General features: G+C 37.1%; 1 protein-coding gene across 3 annotated transcripts in view; it reads left to right on the plus strand.

The window, feature by feature from the left end:
- The window catches only part of PUM3 (pumilio RNA binding family member 3), a 42,818-nt gene that overhangs the window by 15,534 nt on the left and 9,088 nt on the right, over positions 1-18,196 (plus strand). For 2 of the 3 annotated variants that reach the window (XM_089913249.1, XM_022573592.3), the window contains exons 8-14: positions 982-1,156; positions 2,140-2,243; positions 3,243-3,321; positions 5,462-5,560; positions 6,479-6,532; positions 10,419-10,499; positions 17,468-17,610. In XM_089913249.1, the coding sequence (XP_089769375.1) occupies positions 982-1,156; positions 2,140-2,243; positions 3,243-3,321; positions 5,462-5,560; positions 6,479-6,532; positions 10,419-10,499; positions 17,468-17,610 (735 nt within the window). The remainder of the gene's footprint in view (positions 1-981; positions 1,157-2,139; positions 2,244-3,242; positions 3,322-5,461; positions 5,561-6,478; positions 6,533-10,418; positions 10,500-17,467; positions 17,611-18,196) is intronic. The other variant, XM_089913250.1, reaches the window with a different exon arrangement.

Genomic DNA, 18,196 nt, shown 5'->3' on the forward strand with positions numbered 1-18,196 from the left:
AAAGTACAGCTGACAAATTTTCAAAAACTGTATTCCTGACTAGAATTACTGGCTGCTTGATTATTTTAGGATAGAATAGAAATATTTGTGATTAAGTCCTGTTTTAAAAGAGAATCCTGGGGCTTCCCTGGTGGCGCAGTGGTTGAGAGTCCGCCTGCCGGTGCAGGGGACACCGGTTCGTGCCCGGTCCGGGAAGATCCCACATGCCGCGGAGCGGGTGGGCCCGTGAGTCATGGCCGCTGAGTCTGCGCGTCCGGAGCCTGTGCTCTGCAACGGGAGAGGCCACAACAGTGGGAGGCCCGCGTACCGCAAAAACAAACAAACAAACAAAAAGAGAGAATCCTGGAATATGTTTTATTCATATTATCCTGCATGTTTGACTTTTACCTTCTCCTTTTCTCCTTCTACCCCGCTTCTTTTAAGCTGAACAATTTACTAATGGGAACTGACATTTATTGAGCACTTACTGTGTGCTGGTTACAGTTCTCAGTGCATCTTAACTCATTTATCCTCACATCAACCTTATTCTTTCTATTCTATGACTAGAGAAGCTGAGGCACAGAGTGGTGAAATACCTTGCCCAGGGTCTTTCAGCTGGTAAGACCCTAGGTCTTTTCAAACCTAGGCAGGCTGGCCCCCGAGTCACTTAGAAATGCAAGGTAGAGGGAATTCCCTGGCGGTCCAGTGGTTAGGACTCCGCAGTTTCATTGCTGAGGGCCCAGGTTCCATCCCTGGCTGGGGAACTAAGATCCTGCAAGCCGTGCAGCATGGACAAAAAAAGAAAAAAAACAGAAAAAGAAAAGAAAGAAATACAAGGTAGAAATACAAGGCAATTTGATTTTCCTTCTCGTAGCATTTCTCTGTGTTAGCCACCTCCACACACAATGATGAGCTGGTCTCAGAAGAAGTGTGTTATGTTTTGTTGCCACCCATCTTTCTCCTTCTATCACTTCTCTTTTCCCATGGTCACGCTGGGTTTAGGAGTAAAGCACAGATTGCAGAGATAATGAGAAGCTTTAGAGGTCACGTGAGGAAGATGCTGCGGCATGCGGAAGCGTCCGCCATCGTGGAGTACGCCTACAATGATAAAGCCGTCTTGGAGCAGAGGAACATGCTGACAGAAGAGCTCTATGGGAACACATTTCAGCTTTACAAGGTGACATTTCAAGACATTTTTCCTAGAGATTTTACTTTCTCTGTGTGCTGTTCCTTACCTTCCAATGCCCTGTTTTCAGAATGTATTTTTACTTTGGTTGTTCCTTTAAAGACTACCTCATAGCCTTTATCCTCTTGGATTATTTTGTCTCTGGTGTAATAAGCAAGTGATCATACTTACATTTCATTCTCCCAGAGCACAATCTTTAAATCCCCTATAAATTAAAACTACTTTTGTTACTCCTTCCCAAGTACTGTGTGTAATGCTTTGGTACTTCTGTTTCTACAGTCAGATAGACCAAGGAAGAAGATTCTTAATAGACAGTGAAGCTCTGTAAACACCCCTTAACCAGCTCTGGTTGAAGGGCATCGAGCTCCCTGTTGCTGCCTTCTCCCATGTTTCCTCATGTTTGTGGATTACCCTTCCCCGGGTCATATGCAGAGAGGAAGCAGAGTAGAGAGACGCAACCTTGGATTTAGTACAAGGCTAGTAATGGGACTAGGACAGTTAAAGGATCAGTTTCAGACTTTAGGATACAAATACACATATTTATCTCAAAGGAGATGGATTGATTCCTGAGTTTCTTCTGCTAGTCAGTTTCAGCCCCTGGGTTGAACTTAGTGCTTTGTTTCCTTTGTCACAGTCACTATAGGAATATCCAGCTAATTACAAAACCTGGTGGCAAGAATTTGGTAACTGACTACTTGATCTTATGATTAGGCACATGCTAGGTGCTTGGCTAGTATGAACTGGCTGGTTGGTTATTTAGCTTGGCTCTGGAAGTACGATGGTGGGTGTATAGAATGAGAATTAGATAATCAAAAATTACCCTGTGAGTGTATCTACAGTGGGGCTTTTGTTATGTAAATATGGCAAATCTAAAAATTTAAGTTTATGTAAAATGACAGTAATTGATTTTCTTTGTTCTAAAGTTGAAGAAACTTGATTAAATTTAGAGGGGTTTGATTTTTCTTCTGTTGCAGTCAGCAGATCACCCAACTCTGGACAAAGTATTAGAGGTACAACCAGAAAAACTAGAGCTTATCATGGATGAAATGAAACAGATTCTAACTCCAATGGCCCAGAAGTAAGGAAGCTGGTTTTTTTTTTTTTCTTAACAAATGGCAGAGGAAATTGAAGGAGGAAATTTTTACATAGCCTTTGCAGAGAAAAGGTGGATAGTTTCCCAGTTATAGTCTGTTATTTAAATTGGATTGTGAGACCTAAAAGCCCATGCATTTGGCCTTCGTGAAATTTGTACCACAGCGGAGTGGTTAGGGCATTACGTCTGGGACCAGACTTTCTGGGTGTGAATCCTGGTGCCTCTCTCATTTACTAACTGTGACCTTGGGCAACTTAACTTCTCTGTGCCTCAGTTTCCATATCTGTAAAATTACGATAATAATAGTGTATATTTCATAGAGTTTTATGAAGATTAAATGGGCTAATATTTCCAAAGTGCTCAGAACAGTGCTTTGCCGTTAAAAACAACATGTTTTTGCCGTCTACATGGATACTCCGTGTGAACTTGAAGTCTTTGGTGCCTGATCATTAGCCTCCACTGTACACCTGAATTCACCAAGTGTCACACTAGGAGGCTTGGATCAATTAGGTATTGTTGCGATTGCTGATACTGTTTTGATCTATTTAGGATTTAACTGCTAAAATGATTTTGTGAAACTGACGCATTATAAAGGAGGCTTGACAGAAAGAAAATAGCCATTAAAAAATAGTCTACATGTGGATTTCTAATCACATGTCCATTGTTGTGTAAAAGAATATAGATGTCCTTATTTAAGAAAGTTGAGTGTATTTTGAATGATAATTTCATATTTGCTGATTAGATACTAGAAACTTGTACTCTGGTCTTGGTTGTAGATGGCAACCAAGACCTATATATATTTTAATAGGTCTAAAAGTTTTTTTTTTTTAGTCTTAGTATTGCTAAAGATATGATTTATGACAAATGACATTTGCTAAAACCATTTCACTTGTTTTGATTATTTTAGGGCGACCGAGGTTACCTATCTCTGTATTATTGTGGTACCATTTCTGACTTTTTTTTCTTCTTTTATTCTGTTTTCAGAGAAGCTGTGATTAAGCACTCACTGGTACATAAAGTATTCTTGGACTTTTTTACCTATGCACCCCCAAAGCTGAGATCAGTAAGTTCTTGGTTTTAGGTTTTAAACTGAAACATGTAGAACTGTGTAAAAAATGTGGAATACTGCTTTGATGTATATTGGCTTTTGAAAATTTTAAAGAATTGTTTCCTTATTTAGAAAAGATAATGTGCTAAACTCCCTTTGAAGAAGTCTACTAATTCCATTTAGATTTTTGCCAGAAAGACAGTAGAATTGACCATAATTTTATCAGTTTCATTGAATTTTTATATTTTAATTATAATCCAGAGAGCATCCTGTAGCTTAACCTAATCAGAAAATTAACTAACATGGAGGAATATTCAGCATTCAGGGAGTTCAAAATTCACCTGTATTGATACAAAAACAAAAAATTATATCGGTGTTAAAAGGTTACGGGAGGACACTAAGTGAACCGTGAAAAACTGGACCTTACATGAGAGCGAAGGTAAATTGCACTGCCCTTCAAGTCAGTGATGGGAATATAGATGAGAATTCATTTAGTCCCCTGAATTTTGCTTGCCTCATCATACTGTGAACTCATCATCCATTTGTTCTCATTCTAATAATAAGCGATAACCAAGTAACGAGACTCGCGTCTTTTTAACAAATATGCCAGATTAAACATTCATAGGAATTTTGACCCTCTCAAAACTGACATGCAAAATAGTTCTCCAAGAGCAGCCGCCCACCTAAGCGTGTGGTTCAGTGGCCACAGCAGTTGCTGATTCTCTTTAGGGGATTTCTCTCTTGCTCTGGCACAGCACAGCATCTCACAGTTCTGGATTTACTGAGGCAGGACTTTATTTTCAGAACTGAGAAAATAATCATTTGAATATATTCCACAGTAGAAAGTCTTTATCTTTTTAATGTTGAATATGTTTTAGTAATAGCAAAAAATCATTGGGAACTTAGTGTGAATATAAAATAATCAGACAGGTCTTCGTGGCCCCGGGGGCATTTTCAATAGAGAGACTTTAAAAAAAAAAACTTTTGGAGGTAAAAGAAGCATAATTGGAATATATGTTTAACTCCCCAACTGGATAGCTTTGAAGAGATTCATAAGTTCAGGTATGTAAGCTGAAAGCTATGTTCTTGAGATTTATCCTGGAAAAAGATTGTGAGATAGTTAAGGGTGAAATTGCTGTTCCTTATTGATAAAAATAGGCCACTTTTCTCCTTCCTGGCAGGAGACTTTGTATTTATTTAATATAAATTTTTAAATCGGGAATGGACTAAACTGGCCCCGCAGCTGTTAGCTGGCAGAACTCACTTATGTCCTATATGCTAGACTTCCAAATATAATTATGAAATTATATACATTGAAAATAAGGAATAAAGATTAAAAATAAGCTAAAATTACCTTGTAATAAATTAGTGATTGGGTTTTTACTTAAAGGTCATTGAGTAAAGGCCTAGTGAAGACCTAGTCTAAATGTTAATGTAGGGATAAATATTTCTTAGAGAAATGTTATTTAAGTGTCTTAAGAATTATTAATATGATTTCCAGAGGTAATCCAGTGATAAATTAAAAAAGAAAAACTTTTTCAGACAAAATTAGTGTTTTGGTTTTCTGCTTGTTATATACATGACTCTTTTAGGGAAGAACATTTTATTTATTTTATCTGGCTTTTTAATTAAAAACTCCCTTCTTCCCACAGCCAACTCTTAGATTTTTTTTTTCTTGAGAAGTCCTTTAGAATATACTATACGTATACAGTTGACCCTACAACAACACGGGGGGTGGGGTGCCGACACTCCCGTCCCCCTCAGTGGAAAATCCGCCTATTATCAGCCCTCCCCATCAGCAGTTTTGATTGCGGATTTACCCACCTTCAGATGGTGTAGTGCTATAGTACATATTTACTGAAAAAAATCTGCGTGTAAGTGGACCCGCCTGGTTCAAATCGCACTCGGGGTCAACCGTATGCGTACATTTTTGAACAGACGTTGGTAGAACTCAGGGATTTTAATAGAAATTGCCTGCCAGCAGTACTTACTGCTCTTGATGGAAAAGAATGTTTCCAGGAAGCGGTTGTTAAATTGTTTGCTACCTATACTTTCTGCCTTTCATTCTCTGTGCATAACTGCTCCTTAGTAGACAGACTGTGAGAAAGTAAAAAGAAAGAGTAAACCAAAGCCCTGAACTGCATTTATTCCCCAGGAAGTGATTGAAGCCATCCGAGAAGCAGTGGTATACCTGGCGCACACACACGATGGCGCCCGGGTGGCCATGCACTGCCTGTGGCACGGCACGCCCAAGGTAAGCGTCAGTCAGTCAGGGCTTGACTTGCCTTTCCTTAGACTTTTTCGGTCTCCTTGGGGTTTTGCCCTCTTGCGCACAACAATATTATCTTTGCAAAGTTGTGCCTCAAGGCCTCACAGAAACTGGCTCCCCTTTGAGCCTTCTGTTTCTTCTCTACTGGAGTCTTCTTAAAGTTTGAAAACCTTGGGTTGTCTTATATGGGGAGGCGTGTGTCAAGCAAGTAAACACACTATTTATGTTAGGCTTAAGTTTATAAAAGTTTTGGTACCCGTCAGCCTCTTTGATTCCTCATTTAATGATCTTGTTGTGGGAGAGGGAGAGGAAAGAGAAGAAAATAAGCAGCTTTGCATTTGCTCCCATGGTTCTTAAGTACTTTGAGGGAAAAACTAATGAACCATATTAATTATAGAAGCTTAACAGAAATTATCCTCATTTCCTTGATTGGTATAATTCTGCCTTTAAAAGACAGTTGTATTTTGTCCACTTTTTTCTTTCGTCCACTTTTTAATACAAATTTAATTTCTCCTCAACAAGTAATGTATTGAATGCCATCTGTATGCTAGACTTTATGCATTTGAAGACAGTTCAGACATTGGAAGAGGGATCTCAGTTCTTACTATAAAAGGAGGTAGTTTCACTAGGTTTGCCTTGCAACTAATAATTTTATGGTTCCATATTTATGTCTCAATGGATTGTCACATAGAAGTCTAAGATTATAATAGCTCTGAGAGGACTTATAGTGTATTGCATTTTTTGGTTCTGGTTGAATAACTATTTTCACTAATGAAAAGTATGCCACTCCAATGAAAGTTTAATATTATATAAAATTTTTAACTATGAAATACCTTAATCTATAACTAATCCGTAACTAAACCTGTAGCTATAAGTTCATTGAGACAATTTTTCTTTTTTAAGGACAGGAAAGTGATTGTGAAAACAATGAAGACTTATGTTGAAAAGGTGGCTAATGTAAGTATAAAAACTACATATTTCTTGGGGACTTCCCTGGCGGTCCAGTGGTTAAGACTTCGCCTTCCAGTGCAGGGGGTGTGGGTTTGATCCCTGGTTGGGGAGCTAAGATCCCACATGCCTCGGGGCCAAAAAACCAAAACATAAAGCGGAAGCGATATTGTAACAAATTCAATAAGGACTTTAAAAAAAAATGGTCCACATCAAAAAAAAAAAATTCTTAAAAAAAAAAAAAACCTATGTATTTCTTTTAACTATTTTTAACAATAAAATGTATTTATATCTATTATAGGAAATTTGAAGAGTTCAGAAAATTACCAAGAAAATTATTTATTGTTTCATTTTGTTATAATCTATTTTATGCATATGCATGTCTTTTTATATATTATTAAATTTACACAAAATGAATTTCTCCTTTTTTCATTTAACATTGTATTGTGGCAATTTTCCATTTTTATTAGATAAGTTTTGAAGACCTGATATTTAGTCTCTAGGTAAATTGCACTTCAGAAACTTGTTACCAATTTTCATTACCACCAAAACATAACAGAAAGTGAAACTTGTCTCTTTTCTTAGATTAAATTTGTAGTGTGGTCAAAGAAAATTTTAGTTAAGTTTTATAATTCTTTGGAATCTTTTGGAGATGGTGTAACAGCTTTTTGAATGAAATTGGAGGATATAAAAAGTTCTTTCTAAAGGATTAGTTGTCTCAAAAAATAGTATTTCTGTGTATTTAAATACTAAATAGTTTTCCATAATAATTCTAAAATATATGTAGTAGTAAGCATTAGTTTTCAATTTTTGAACTATTTTATATATTATGTTTTATAGCTTCTAATTTACAGGTGAACTAAAATTAGTGATATCAACAACTTTTCCCTCTGAAAAATCCAATAAGAACTACTGGCATCTAGTGAGTACTTGATACAGTAAATGCTAATTCAAATTCAGATAAACTGGTGCTCTGTGATTGTATACATATCTGTTGTCTTCTGTAGGATTCAAGACTAGGAAGAGAGTTAGTATAAAAACACATAGAAGGCAGCTAACTTGGCTGTAACAAAATGAAATAAGAGGCTCTCTAGTGAGGAGTTTTCAGAGTATGAGAGAATTTTATGATTCATAATTCATCATTAAGTAAATCTTTTTGTATAACATTTTAGTTTGAATATTTTAAATCAGAAATGAGTAAAAATAGAACATTAATAGAAAGTTCTATTAGGTGGAAGGGAGGGATAAACTAGGATTTGGGATTAACATATACACACTACTATATAGAGTGGAAAATCAACAAGGACCTACTGTATAGCGCAGGGAAGTCTACTTAATATTCTGTAATAATCTAGATGGGAAGAGATTCTGAAAAAAAGATGGATATATGTATATGTATGACTGAATCACTTTGCTGTACACCTGAAACTAATACAACATTGTAAATCAACAATAGTCCAATATAAAATAAAAATATAAAAATAAAATGACATCAGAAAAAAAGTTCTGAAAGGTATTGATAGTAAAAGACACTCTTTTGTAATAAAATTAGATTGTTTTAATTTTACAATTTGGTTACATCAACAGTAAATTTTTTTGGACAACCTCATCCCCACAAGGTATTGCGATGTTAGCAAATTAACAATTCAGTGTCTCTTTTATCTCAAGGAGTTGCTTCTAAAGGGGTGAGATAAACTAATACAACCCATGGATTTGGTCTATGGGTTATTTGGAAGTATTTAATTTCCAAATATTAGGGATTTCTTGATATACTCTGTATTATTTCAGTCTTTTGAAATTTATAATGACTTATTTTATGGACCAATGGATGGTCTACGTTAATGTCTTGAAAAGAATATGTGGGTGTAGTCCTCTATAAACGTCAGTTAGATCAAAATGGTTTGTAGTGTTTTCATATCATGGATGTTTTTACTGATTTTACTTATCATTGTCTAGTTCTATCAGTTGCTGGGGAAGTGTGTTCAAACTTCCAAGTATAATTGTAGAATTGTCTATTTCTCATTTAAATTCTGTTCCACCTTCTGTATTCACCCAGAGAAATTTTACGCTTGGGTGTGTTTCCGTGTGTGGGACTTAAAAAACCAGAAACCTGTGGTTGTGTACTATATGCACAACATTCTCTACTTTGTTTCCTTCATTTAATTCATCTCAGGGGTCATTTTATGTCAATATATATTCATCTATCTACCTCTTTCCTGTTAATGACTTTATGATATTTTATTATATGACTTCCATAGTTCATTTAACAAGTCCCTACTATCAGACATGTTAGTTTCTAGTTTTTTATTTCAAATAATTCTCCAGGGCATATCCTTTGTTCATATGTGGGAGCATGTCTGTAAGATACCTCCCTAGAACTACAGTTGCTGGATCAGAAAGTACATGCATTTAAAATTTTCAGTGTTGTTGTCAGTTGCCCTTAAAGAGGTTGAACCACTTTACAGTCTCATCAGCAACATAAAAGTGTGCCTGCTCTTCCCCAAACCTTTGCCAAATTAGTATATTATCAAGGGCTTTCACTTTTGTGTATAGGACAGGTGGGATATAGTATTTCATTGTTTTAATTATAGTCCTTAATTAATGAGCATTATTTCATATGCTTAAAGCCATTTGTACTTCTCTTTGTGAACTGATTCTTCATGTTCTTAGCCCATTCTTAGTTGATTGTTGGTCTTATATATAGTAAAAATGTTAGACCTTTGTTGTTTTTCTCCAGTTTGTTTCTAGTTGAGATGTTATTCCTGCCATATTCATCGGATCTGGCTCTGAATGAGTGTTGGCTGGTAGCAAAAGTCAAATCCCTCTTAAAGTAAAAAAAGATTTATATCATCATCTGGGATACTTAAAAGGAATATGCCACAAGCTTTGAAAACTTTCTTTTTTTTTTTAACATAAAGTAGAAGTTCTTTAAATCTTGGAACAATATCAGCATCATGGAAAAAATTCTGTTATTTCAATAGGAATGATTCTGAACGTCCTAATGTATATTTGTATGATCTCGTGCTGCTCTCCTTTTTGAAAGCAATTGTTTTTATCTTATTCTCATATTCATTATATAAGTATATTATTCTAGTTTTTTTTTTTTAGTGTTTCTATTTTAATTATATAGGATTATTTTAAAGAAATTGTACAATATACCAAAGAAAATGAAAAATTATTTGTAATCCTTCAACACAGTGGTGACAGTGTTTTTCCTTCCAGGATTTTCTGTGTATGTGTATTATGTATATTTTGTATATATAATTATATCTAAGTTTATATATTTTCTTTTTTATGATTGCAGTACTCTAGTTTTTTTTTTCCCACTTGTCACTGTAACTTTCTTTGAGTTTAATTTTCAAGTAGCTATTCATTAACAGGATACCTATTTTTGAGAGGTGTTATATTCTGATTAGTTTAAAAAAATGAGTCTCAGCTATTTAATATTGAAGGATGTGCTTACCTGTTTCTGTCTTTTTCTTACTCACCCTAGAATATAATTAACTAGGTCCTGATACAAGAGCACATTTCTTTGAATGACTTTTATCCATCTCATTTATATTATGCTGGATACGTCGTCAGGGTGATAACCTTTTTTTTTTTTTTTTTTGCGGTACGCGGCCCTCTCACTGTTGTGGTCTCTCCTGTTGCGGAGCACAGGCTCCGGACGCGCAGGCTCAGCGGCCATGGCTCACGGGCCCAGCCGCTCCGCGGCGTGTGGGATCTTCCCGGACCGGGGCACGAACCCGCGTTCCTTGCATCGGCAGGCGGACTCTCAACCACTGGGCCACCAGGGAAGCCCCAGGGTGATAACCTTTTAACGTAACTCCTTAGGTGGAAGAAAAGGGAGAATCTGTGTATTTTTTTAACCTTTACTGGCTTTCAATTCCTACAGGGCCAATACTCCCACTTGGTTTTATTGGCGGCGTTTGACTGTATTGATGATACTAAGCTTGTGAAGCAGATAATCATATCAGTAAGTAATTCACATAGTCTTGAATTTAATTTAAATTGATACATCATTTGTGAGTGTGTAAGTTTGATTTCACACGTAGATGTGTAAAGACTTTGAAATGTGTAAATACTTTCTGCCAGTATTTCTTATTTTTTAGTTGCCTTAAGCCTATTTTGGGGGGTTGCTTTATTCCCATACAAACCATAATCCTGTTACTTGATTATTACTAATTAATGTTGCTTTAAATATGTAAAAGACTGCTTAAATTAGGGTAATGTGACTTTTTAGACCACGTAACATACTAAAAGAAAAATTAGCGATGCAGTGTTTAGATTTGATCGGAAATTTATTTTCATAGTAATTCTTCAGTTATTCAAGAACTCATGTCCACCCAGGCAGAAGCTATCCATGACCTTTTTTCTCTCCCTTTGGAGAAACTACCTCTGCATAGCTTATCAATACATCTGTCCTGACTTGAACTGGAGAAGAAAAACTGATGAAGTTCACTCAATTGTGATGGCTTCTTAGAGATTTCATGAAAGCTGGTGTAGAGTTAGATTAAACTTTTTAACTAAAATTAGAATACTAGATTCCTTTTTTCATTTCAGTTTTTTTAGCCTGGTATAATGACCATAAAGTGGTAATAATTGAATGCGGTTTACTTAACCCTAAATTTGCCTTCAGAACAACTGAGCTGTTCTCTTATAAAAACTACACCCAAGTAAAAACTGTATTATGAAATAATTTTCTTCTTTCTGCAATGACTGCCCCTTTTCTGACTTGAGATTCTGTGATCCTCTTTTATTTTTCCTTCCTTTATTTCTAGCATGCAAGTTGTGTTAGGTGTATGATAGAGGTTTCGGGGGAAGGCATAAGAAATTGCAACATTGGTAGCAGGGACCGAACCTGGAAATGTTTTAAAAAGCACATCATCTGTATAGACACAGATTATTCATTTGAAAGTTGGTACACATGGATGGGGCCCTTGCAGAAATCTTAGTGACAAAAGCGACTTCCACACCATCTGCAGGGAGAAGCATATGGATGTTCAGAAAGAGAATTTACCTGTTGGCCTGTGGTGGTGCTGTGGCCTCTTTGTAGCCTATCTGGACCAGTTAGAGCTGGCTGATTAGGAAAAATGTCCCAACTGGTGAAGGGATAGATTTGTTTTCTCAGATGCCAGCTGTAGGTCCCAGTGTGTGAATTTCTCATGCCCTTGCTGTCACTTTCCAGCTTTCCCCTTGACTGTTTTAAGATTGTGATGACTTTCTTTGGGATAGGATTGTGGGAAGAAACAAGTTGGCAGGACTTTGATGTTACAAACTGAGTATTTTGACATGTTCCTTGTGACTTTATTACCCTTTTGACTCCAATCAATAATGATTGTTTTTCATTCCAGTGACAGAAATGTGAGGCCATAGATTAGCTAATGAATAAAGTTGTTTCATGAAAATGGAAACAGGCTGGGCTATTGAAAGCTTGCTTTTGTTTAATATTTTCATGACAACTAAAATTTGCATAACTGTTCCAAATGGATTTTAAGAGAAACCAAACTTCCTTCAGGATTTGCCACAATTGTCTGCTAGATTAATTTTTTCCAAAGATTTATCCCACTTAAAGTCACTGTTGAAACAGTTTTAATTCTTTGTGCTTATCAGTTTGATAAGCACAACTGTTTAACCCACATTCCTAGTGACTTTCTCATACTTAGGGCAGCTTTCCCTGAGAATGGCCTCATTTGCTGATGCCTTGCCTCCAGCTGACAAATGCTCAACGGGTTTTGTGTATCATTAAACTACATAGCCAGTGATAAAATTATGGAATGCTAATTGCTCTTGCATTTTCCCCGCCATCCACCACAAAACCTGTTGCAGTATGCAGTGCTTGTTAAAAAATACCCAAGAAAGCTTAGTGTTGCAAAACATTCTGTTCAGGGTAACCAGACTCCTGCAAATGTCAGGTTGAAATCACAGCCTGGTCAGTTGAGCCCTCACCTTTCAAAATGGATACACACTGTTTCCCACTTACTTTACTTTCTAAAATAAACATACTTATAAAATCCGACCCTGGAATTGTTGGTATGATGCAACTGCTTTGACAGCAGTGATCCTCTAAAAAGGAAGTAAGTACACTGGCCAATTGCTCTTTGAGAGTGAATATTGATACATACTTTAAAGTGTAGTATCTTTAAGATGCTATACAGAAGATATAAAGGATAATAACAGTGTACACCCAGCCTCCCACCTGATCGGGCATGAAGAAGTAAAACTTGCCAAATACAGTTGAAGTTCAAGCCCTTTTTTTTTTTTGCATATCCTTGTACCCGCCCCCCTCTGCTGTGATGGATTGGTGCTTACTATTTGCATGCATTCCCTTATCCTTTTGCTATATGTAGATGTTTATGGTATTACTTTGCATGTTTACAAATTCTGTATAAGTGATGTGTGTTTTCTCCTGCAACTTGCTTTTTCCTTTTGGCATTATGTTTGTGAGTCATCATCAAGGAGGGGTCAGGAAGCTTTTTTAATAAAGGGTCAGATAGTAATTATTTTAGGGTTTGTGAGTCGTGTATGGTCTCTGTCGCATATTCTTGTTTGCTTTGTTTTTTGTTTAGCAACACTTTAAAATGTAAAAAAAAAAAATATATATATATATATATTCTTAGTTCACAGGATGTACAAAAACAGGCTGCTGGTTAGATTTGACCTACAGGCCATGGTTTACCCACCACTGTTCTAAACCATTCATTTTTCAATGCCAAATAGTTTTTTACTCTATGAATATACCACAGTTGATTTTTCCATTTTTTCTGTTGATGGACATTTAGGTTGTTTATAGTATTTGTAACTTTAAACATTCATATTATTTTTTGCTATTCCAAATAATTCTGTAAGCATTCTTGTATGTCTCCTCGTTTCTCAAAGGCATTTACTTAGCAGAACTGTGGGTTGCCAGATATGCTGCCCGTATGTTATATAGAGTCATGTGTCTGTGTTTCCCACGCAGCCACTACAAAACCTGTTGCATTATGCAGTGCTTTTAAAAATAGCCAAGAAAACTTAGTGTTGCTAAGCATTCTATTCAGAGTAACTGGATTTCCTGAAATGTCAGGTTGAAATCATAGCCTAACAAACACTCCTTTTCTCTTTAAGACCAGGCTCCAATTCAATCTCCAGATAATGTTCTCTGATCTCTCAGCCAGACCTGCTCTCCCCATTCTCTCAACTCTAATAATTTTTGTCTTTGCCGTCTATTCATTTAGCAGTTAATTGTGATCCGACCCAGGGCTTACAAACTCAGAAACATTCATTGACCAGGCAGGTAAATGAGTGAGGCAGGCCAGGTTGGGAGGGGCGGGGGGGGAACTAGAATGCACATGCCCTGTCCAAGGCGGTAGCCACCCTTGGCTCCAGCCTCTGGGAGTGTGAGCCCCATGGTGATAGATCTTCCAATTTATTTTTCTTTTTTAACTGTGATAAAATTTACCATCTTAGCCATTTTTAAGTATATAGTTAAGTGGTATTAAGTGTAGTCACACTGTTGTACAACCAGTCTCCAGAACTTTTTCATCTTGCAAAACCAAAACTCTGTACGTTTAATAACCTCATCCCAATTTTTTGAGTGCAGCCAAAAAGTTGGACTTTTGTATAAAATCACCGCATTTTTTAAAACAAAACACTCAAGAGGCTGCAGTCACTGCCAGTGATCTAACCTTCTTCTTACACTTCTGTTTTTATCCATTATTTAAATCTCTTATTTTTATTTTTAACTTTTAAAGAGTTCCTCTTGCCTCTTCTGCTAGATTTTAGCTCTTTAAGGTTAAGGTCAGCCTGTGTTTCTTTTTGTTCACACACAACCTTCCATAGAGGAACACGCACCATGGATGGGCATGGTGCTCAGTAATGTGTGTTGCATTTTGCATTTCTTTCTTCCACTGAAAATGCATATGTGCTCTAACCTTACTTCCAGTGTTCACCTTTCATTTTGACCTTTACCTTTCCCTTTTAAAAGAGGGTTGGCAAAACAAGAATGCCAAAGAATCTGACAAGCGTCCAACACAAGGTTAGAATGGCCACACATTTTCACAAGGGAGATCTTTTGTTCTTCTTGCACTTTTCTTCTGTTTACATACCTGCTTTAGAGTAAAGCATAAGGGGAAGATATTACAACAGTGGTCCTTCTTGTGATTTTCTCTAAGTAAGAGGGAAAGTGAATTGAAAACCTTTACATTTGAACCTTCATTGTTGGGGCTCTTTGCTCTTTTGAGGATGCCAAACTCATGACTCCCATCAGCTTTATTTAACCTCCATAGTTAAAGATGCTGTATATTGATGGGTGTTTTCCATATGAAGATAATTACTTTATAGCAGTTTCCAGTTTATAGTGTGAATTTTCTGATTTGCTCCTGGTAGTGGCCCACAGGTGGGGCAGGTGTATCATTTCCTTTTGCAGATAAGGGAATTGATGTATAGAGAGGTTAAAGGATTTTCCAACGGCTACACAGCTTGAACCCAAAGACCAAATTCAGCACAAATCAGCTGCTCTGTAGCTGCCTCTTCCCTATCTCTACGTGTTTTGACATTCAGTGTTCTCCAGGTGATCATCTAGAAATTTCTCTCCTCTGTGTGTGAACCAGGTTAAAGAGAAATGAATTAGTACTCCATAAAATAGCATCACTCATACTGTTTTATTTTTTCCGAGATGAATGTTTTTGATGGTAGGAAACCAGGAATAAGGGGGAGTTGGGGGAGAATTAACTGATATCACATTTTTAAGTAAACATTTTTTAGTTTCATATGATTGTTGGTTTATAAACATTGCACTCTTTTAAGAATCTTAGACCAACATAAGTGTAGATTCTAAATTCCTTAATTACAGACTGAAAGGTAGTAAAAGTTCAGTGAATTTGGGCACTAGTCCTTGAGTAGTATTTTTGCATGGATTTTATATGCATTTTGTGTTAAGGTGAAACCATTTCTGCCCAAGCCAGGTACGATGCACTAGTCCTTAAGTATAGAACCCACAGAGAAGATCAAGTACATTGAAGACTACATTGCTGGCTTCATGCCACCCCTTTTGCTGCTAGGCCAAGAAAAAAAAAGTTAATTAAAAATAAATAGCAGCCATTTATGTTCTTCACTGCCTACTCCCCCCCTCCCTTTTTTTTTCTTTTTTTAAAGCAAGTGTTTTTTTGGTGGTTGTTGTTGTTTTTGTTTTTTTGCGGTACGGGGGCCTCTCACCGTTGTGGCCTCTCCCGTTGCGGAGCACAGGCTCCGGACGCGCAGGCTCAGCGGCCATGGCTCACGGGCCCAGCCGCTCTGCGGCATGTGGGATCTCCCTGGACCGGGGCACGAACCCGTGTCCCCTGCATCGGCAGGCGGACTCTCAACCACTGCGCCACCAGGGAAGCCCAAAGCAGGTGTTTTAAAGGTATAATATCCCAAAGGGTTTTTTAAGGACAGCAAAGTTGTGGAGATTTTTTAATGATTGTACAAATTGGCCTAAGCTATGTATCATTCTCAGTCTCCTCTTTAAACTGATTAAAGCATTTATCTTCTTTTATGAGTTGGTTAAACCTTAACTAAAGCCACACTAAAAGTAGCCCATATTTGTGGCACTAAATGCCTCTTTTTCAAAAGTGCATATGTTGAGTCTACTTTGGGACACGTTTACCTTGAAATTGCAAAAGAGCTCCCATCCCCATGAAGTGCTGTACATTTTTTTCTGTCTTCCCCTTTAGTACTGAAATTTTACGTCATTTTTTCTGAGTGGTTAAAATTTATATTCATTTTCAGGTGGTTCGATCTGTTGCACCTATTTTCTAGCTTGTTTTTTTGTTTTTTTTTCCTGCACTGAAATTACTAATCTCGTTGTAATCAGTAGGCACTCAAGAGAATAGCAAATCTGAGTATATCATCTCCCGGAGAATTCCTTTCCTTAAGAATGGGGTGTATGTTTTCTTTGAAAGAGACTAGAGTTGAAGTCAGAGGAGCAGAACTAGTGAGAGCCCTTGCACTGCCACTCTCATGTCCTCCTGCAGGTCACCTCCCCCCTTTCTGGGCCCCTCATCTGTAAAGCTGGGTGGTTGGACTGAATTCTTTCTGTGGCCCCAGCCAGTTCTGAAGAATCTCTGGTGTTCAGACACACATGGCTTCGAATATTAGGTTTGCTATAAGAAATAGGAATGTTAGAGAGGGAAAGACTAATGATTTTTCTGTTGCATACGTAGAATAAACGAATTTTTAAACAATGATTTTTCTGTCTTTGCAAATATCGCCAAATCTACACAGGAGCTCAGTTGGGGTGGGGATGACATTGCCTTTGTTCCTTAATCAAACAACTAGAAAAGGAGGTTACTGTTCTTGTTAAGTTGATTGGAGATGTCATAGAATGCAATTATTTGTAACTGCTCCATGGAGTCTTTCTGCATTTATTTCCCTCCCCGCTCTTTTTGTTTTCCACGTGATACTTAAACAGCCTTCATTTGCCATGAGTAAGTAACCTAACTTTAAAAGCCTTTATCCACTTGTTCTATTTAACAGAGTTTCTTTATCTCCTTTCACATACATCTCATTAGGGAAATTCTGATAAGAATGGTCGTCATCAATGCTGCTGCTCCATTTAAGTGCAGCTGCAAATTAACTGTATCTGCTCAGTGGGCCCAGCAAGCAATGTCCCTAGTAATAGTGGCCTAAGAAATATTGGTTACAATGAATGAGATAACTCCTTTAGACATATATTTTTTAAGTTCTTGAGCTTGGTCGGTTAAATACAAATGGATTGTTCAGTAATGCTAGTCCCAGTAGAGAGGCAGTTCTGTATTCCGAGTGTAAATTTCTTTGTGCTTTAATGAGACGACTTCAGAACTAGCTGTACATTTTTCATTAAGTACATTGGGGAAAAGTTATGTATCCTTCTTTACCATTCAGATTACAATCATAGTTTATTTTAAGCATATAGATTCACTTTTTGTTTCTATAATTTTACAGGAAATTATTAATTCCTTGCCTAACATAGTAAATGACAAATATGGAAGGAAGGTCCTGTTGTATTTACTAAGCCCCAGAGATCCTGCACACACGGTAAGAGAGATCATTGAAGTTCTGCAGAAAGGAGACGGTAACGCACACAGGTGAGGGACAGTAGAATAAAGGGCTTGGGCCCTTTATTCCTCTGCTCTGATTGTTCATTCATTTTGAGTGGCATGTGCTTCCATAAATCTACTCACATGTGTACACCTCTCATGCTCCCTCCCTCTCTAAAACTCCAAAGGTGAATTCCATTTTTAAGCCTGTAGTTTTGGCAGATTCTTAAAGTTTTTATCCTGAAAAGGAAATGAAAGCATCATGCCAAAAGAACGCCTCTGAGGCCCAGCACATAGTAGGCACTCGGGTGTGTGTTTTGCTTTATGTTTAAAGCAACTGGTACCACTTAATCAAGTACTCTAGGGAGCAGAATCCATAAAGTAGTCTAAACATGTGTTGTAAGATATTTTGTTATTGTTGTTATTTGGTTTGGGGTTGGTTCGGGATTTTTTTTTTTTTTTTTTGTATTACGCAAGGCAAGCTTCACTTATTGAGCGCTCATTCTGTGCCAGGCACTGTTCAGATCCTGGGGACACAAAGATGAAAGACAGATATCCCGCCCTCAAACTGCTTATCTACATGCACAACAGAAATTAGACAACAGAGCGTGGCACAAACTGTTACAAGCCCTTA

The sequence above is a fragment of the Delphinapterus leucas genome, chromosome 6, assembly GCF_059928025.1.
Source record: "Delphinapterus leucas isolate spDelLeu-1000000601 "Yukka" chromosome 6, BTC_Dleu_Yukka2, whole genome shotgun sequence".
NCBI classification, from domain to species: Eukaryota; Metazoa; Chordata; class Mammalia; order Artiodactyla; family Monodontidae; genus Delphinapterus; species Delphinapterus leucas.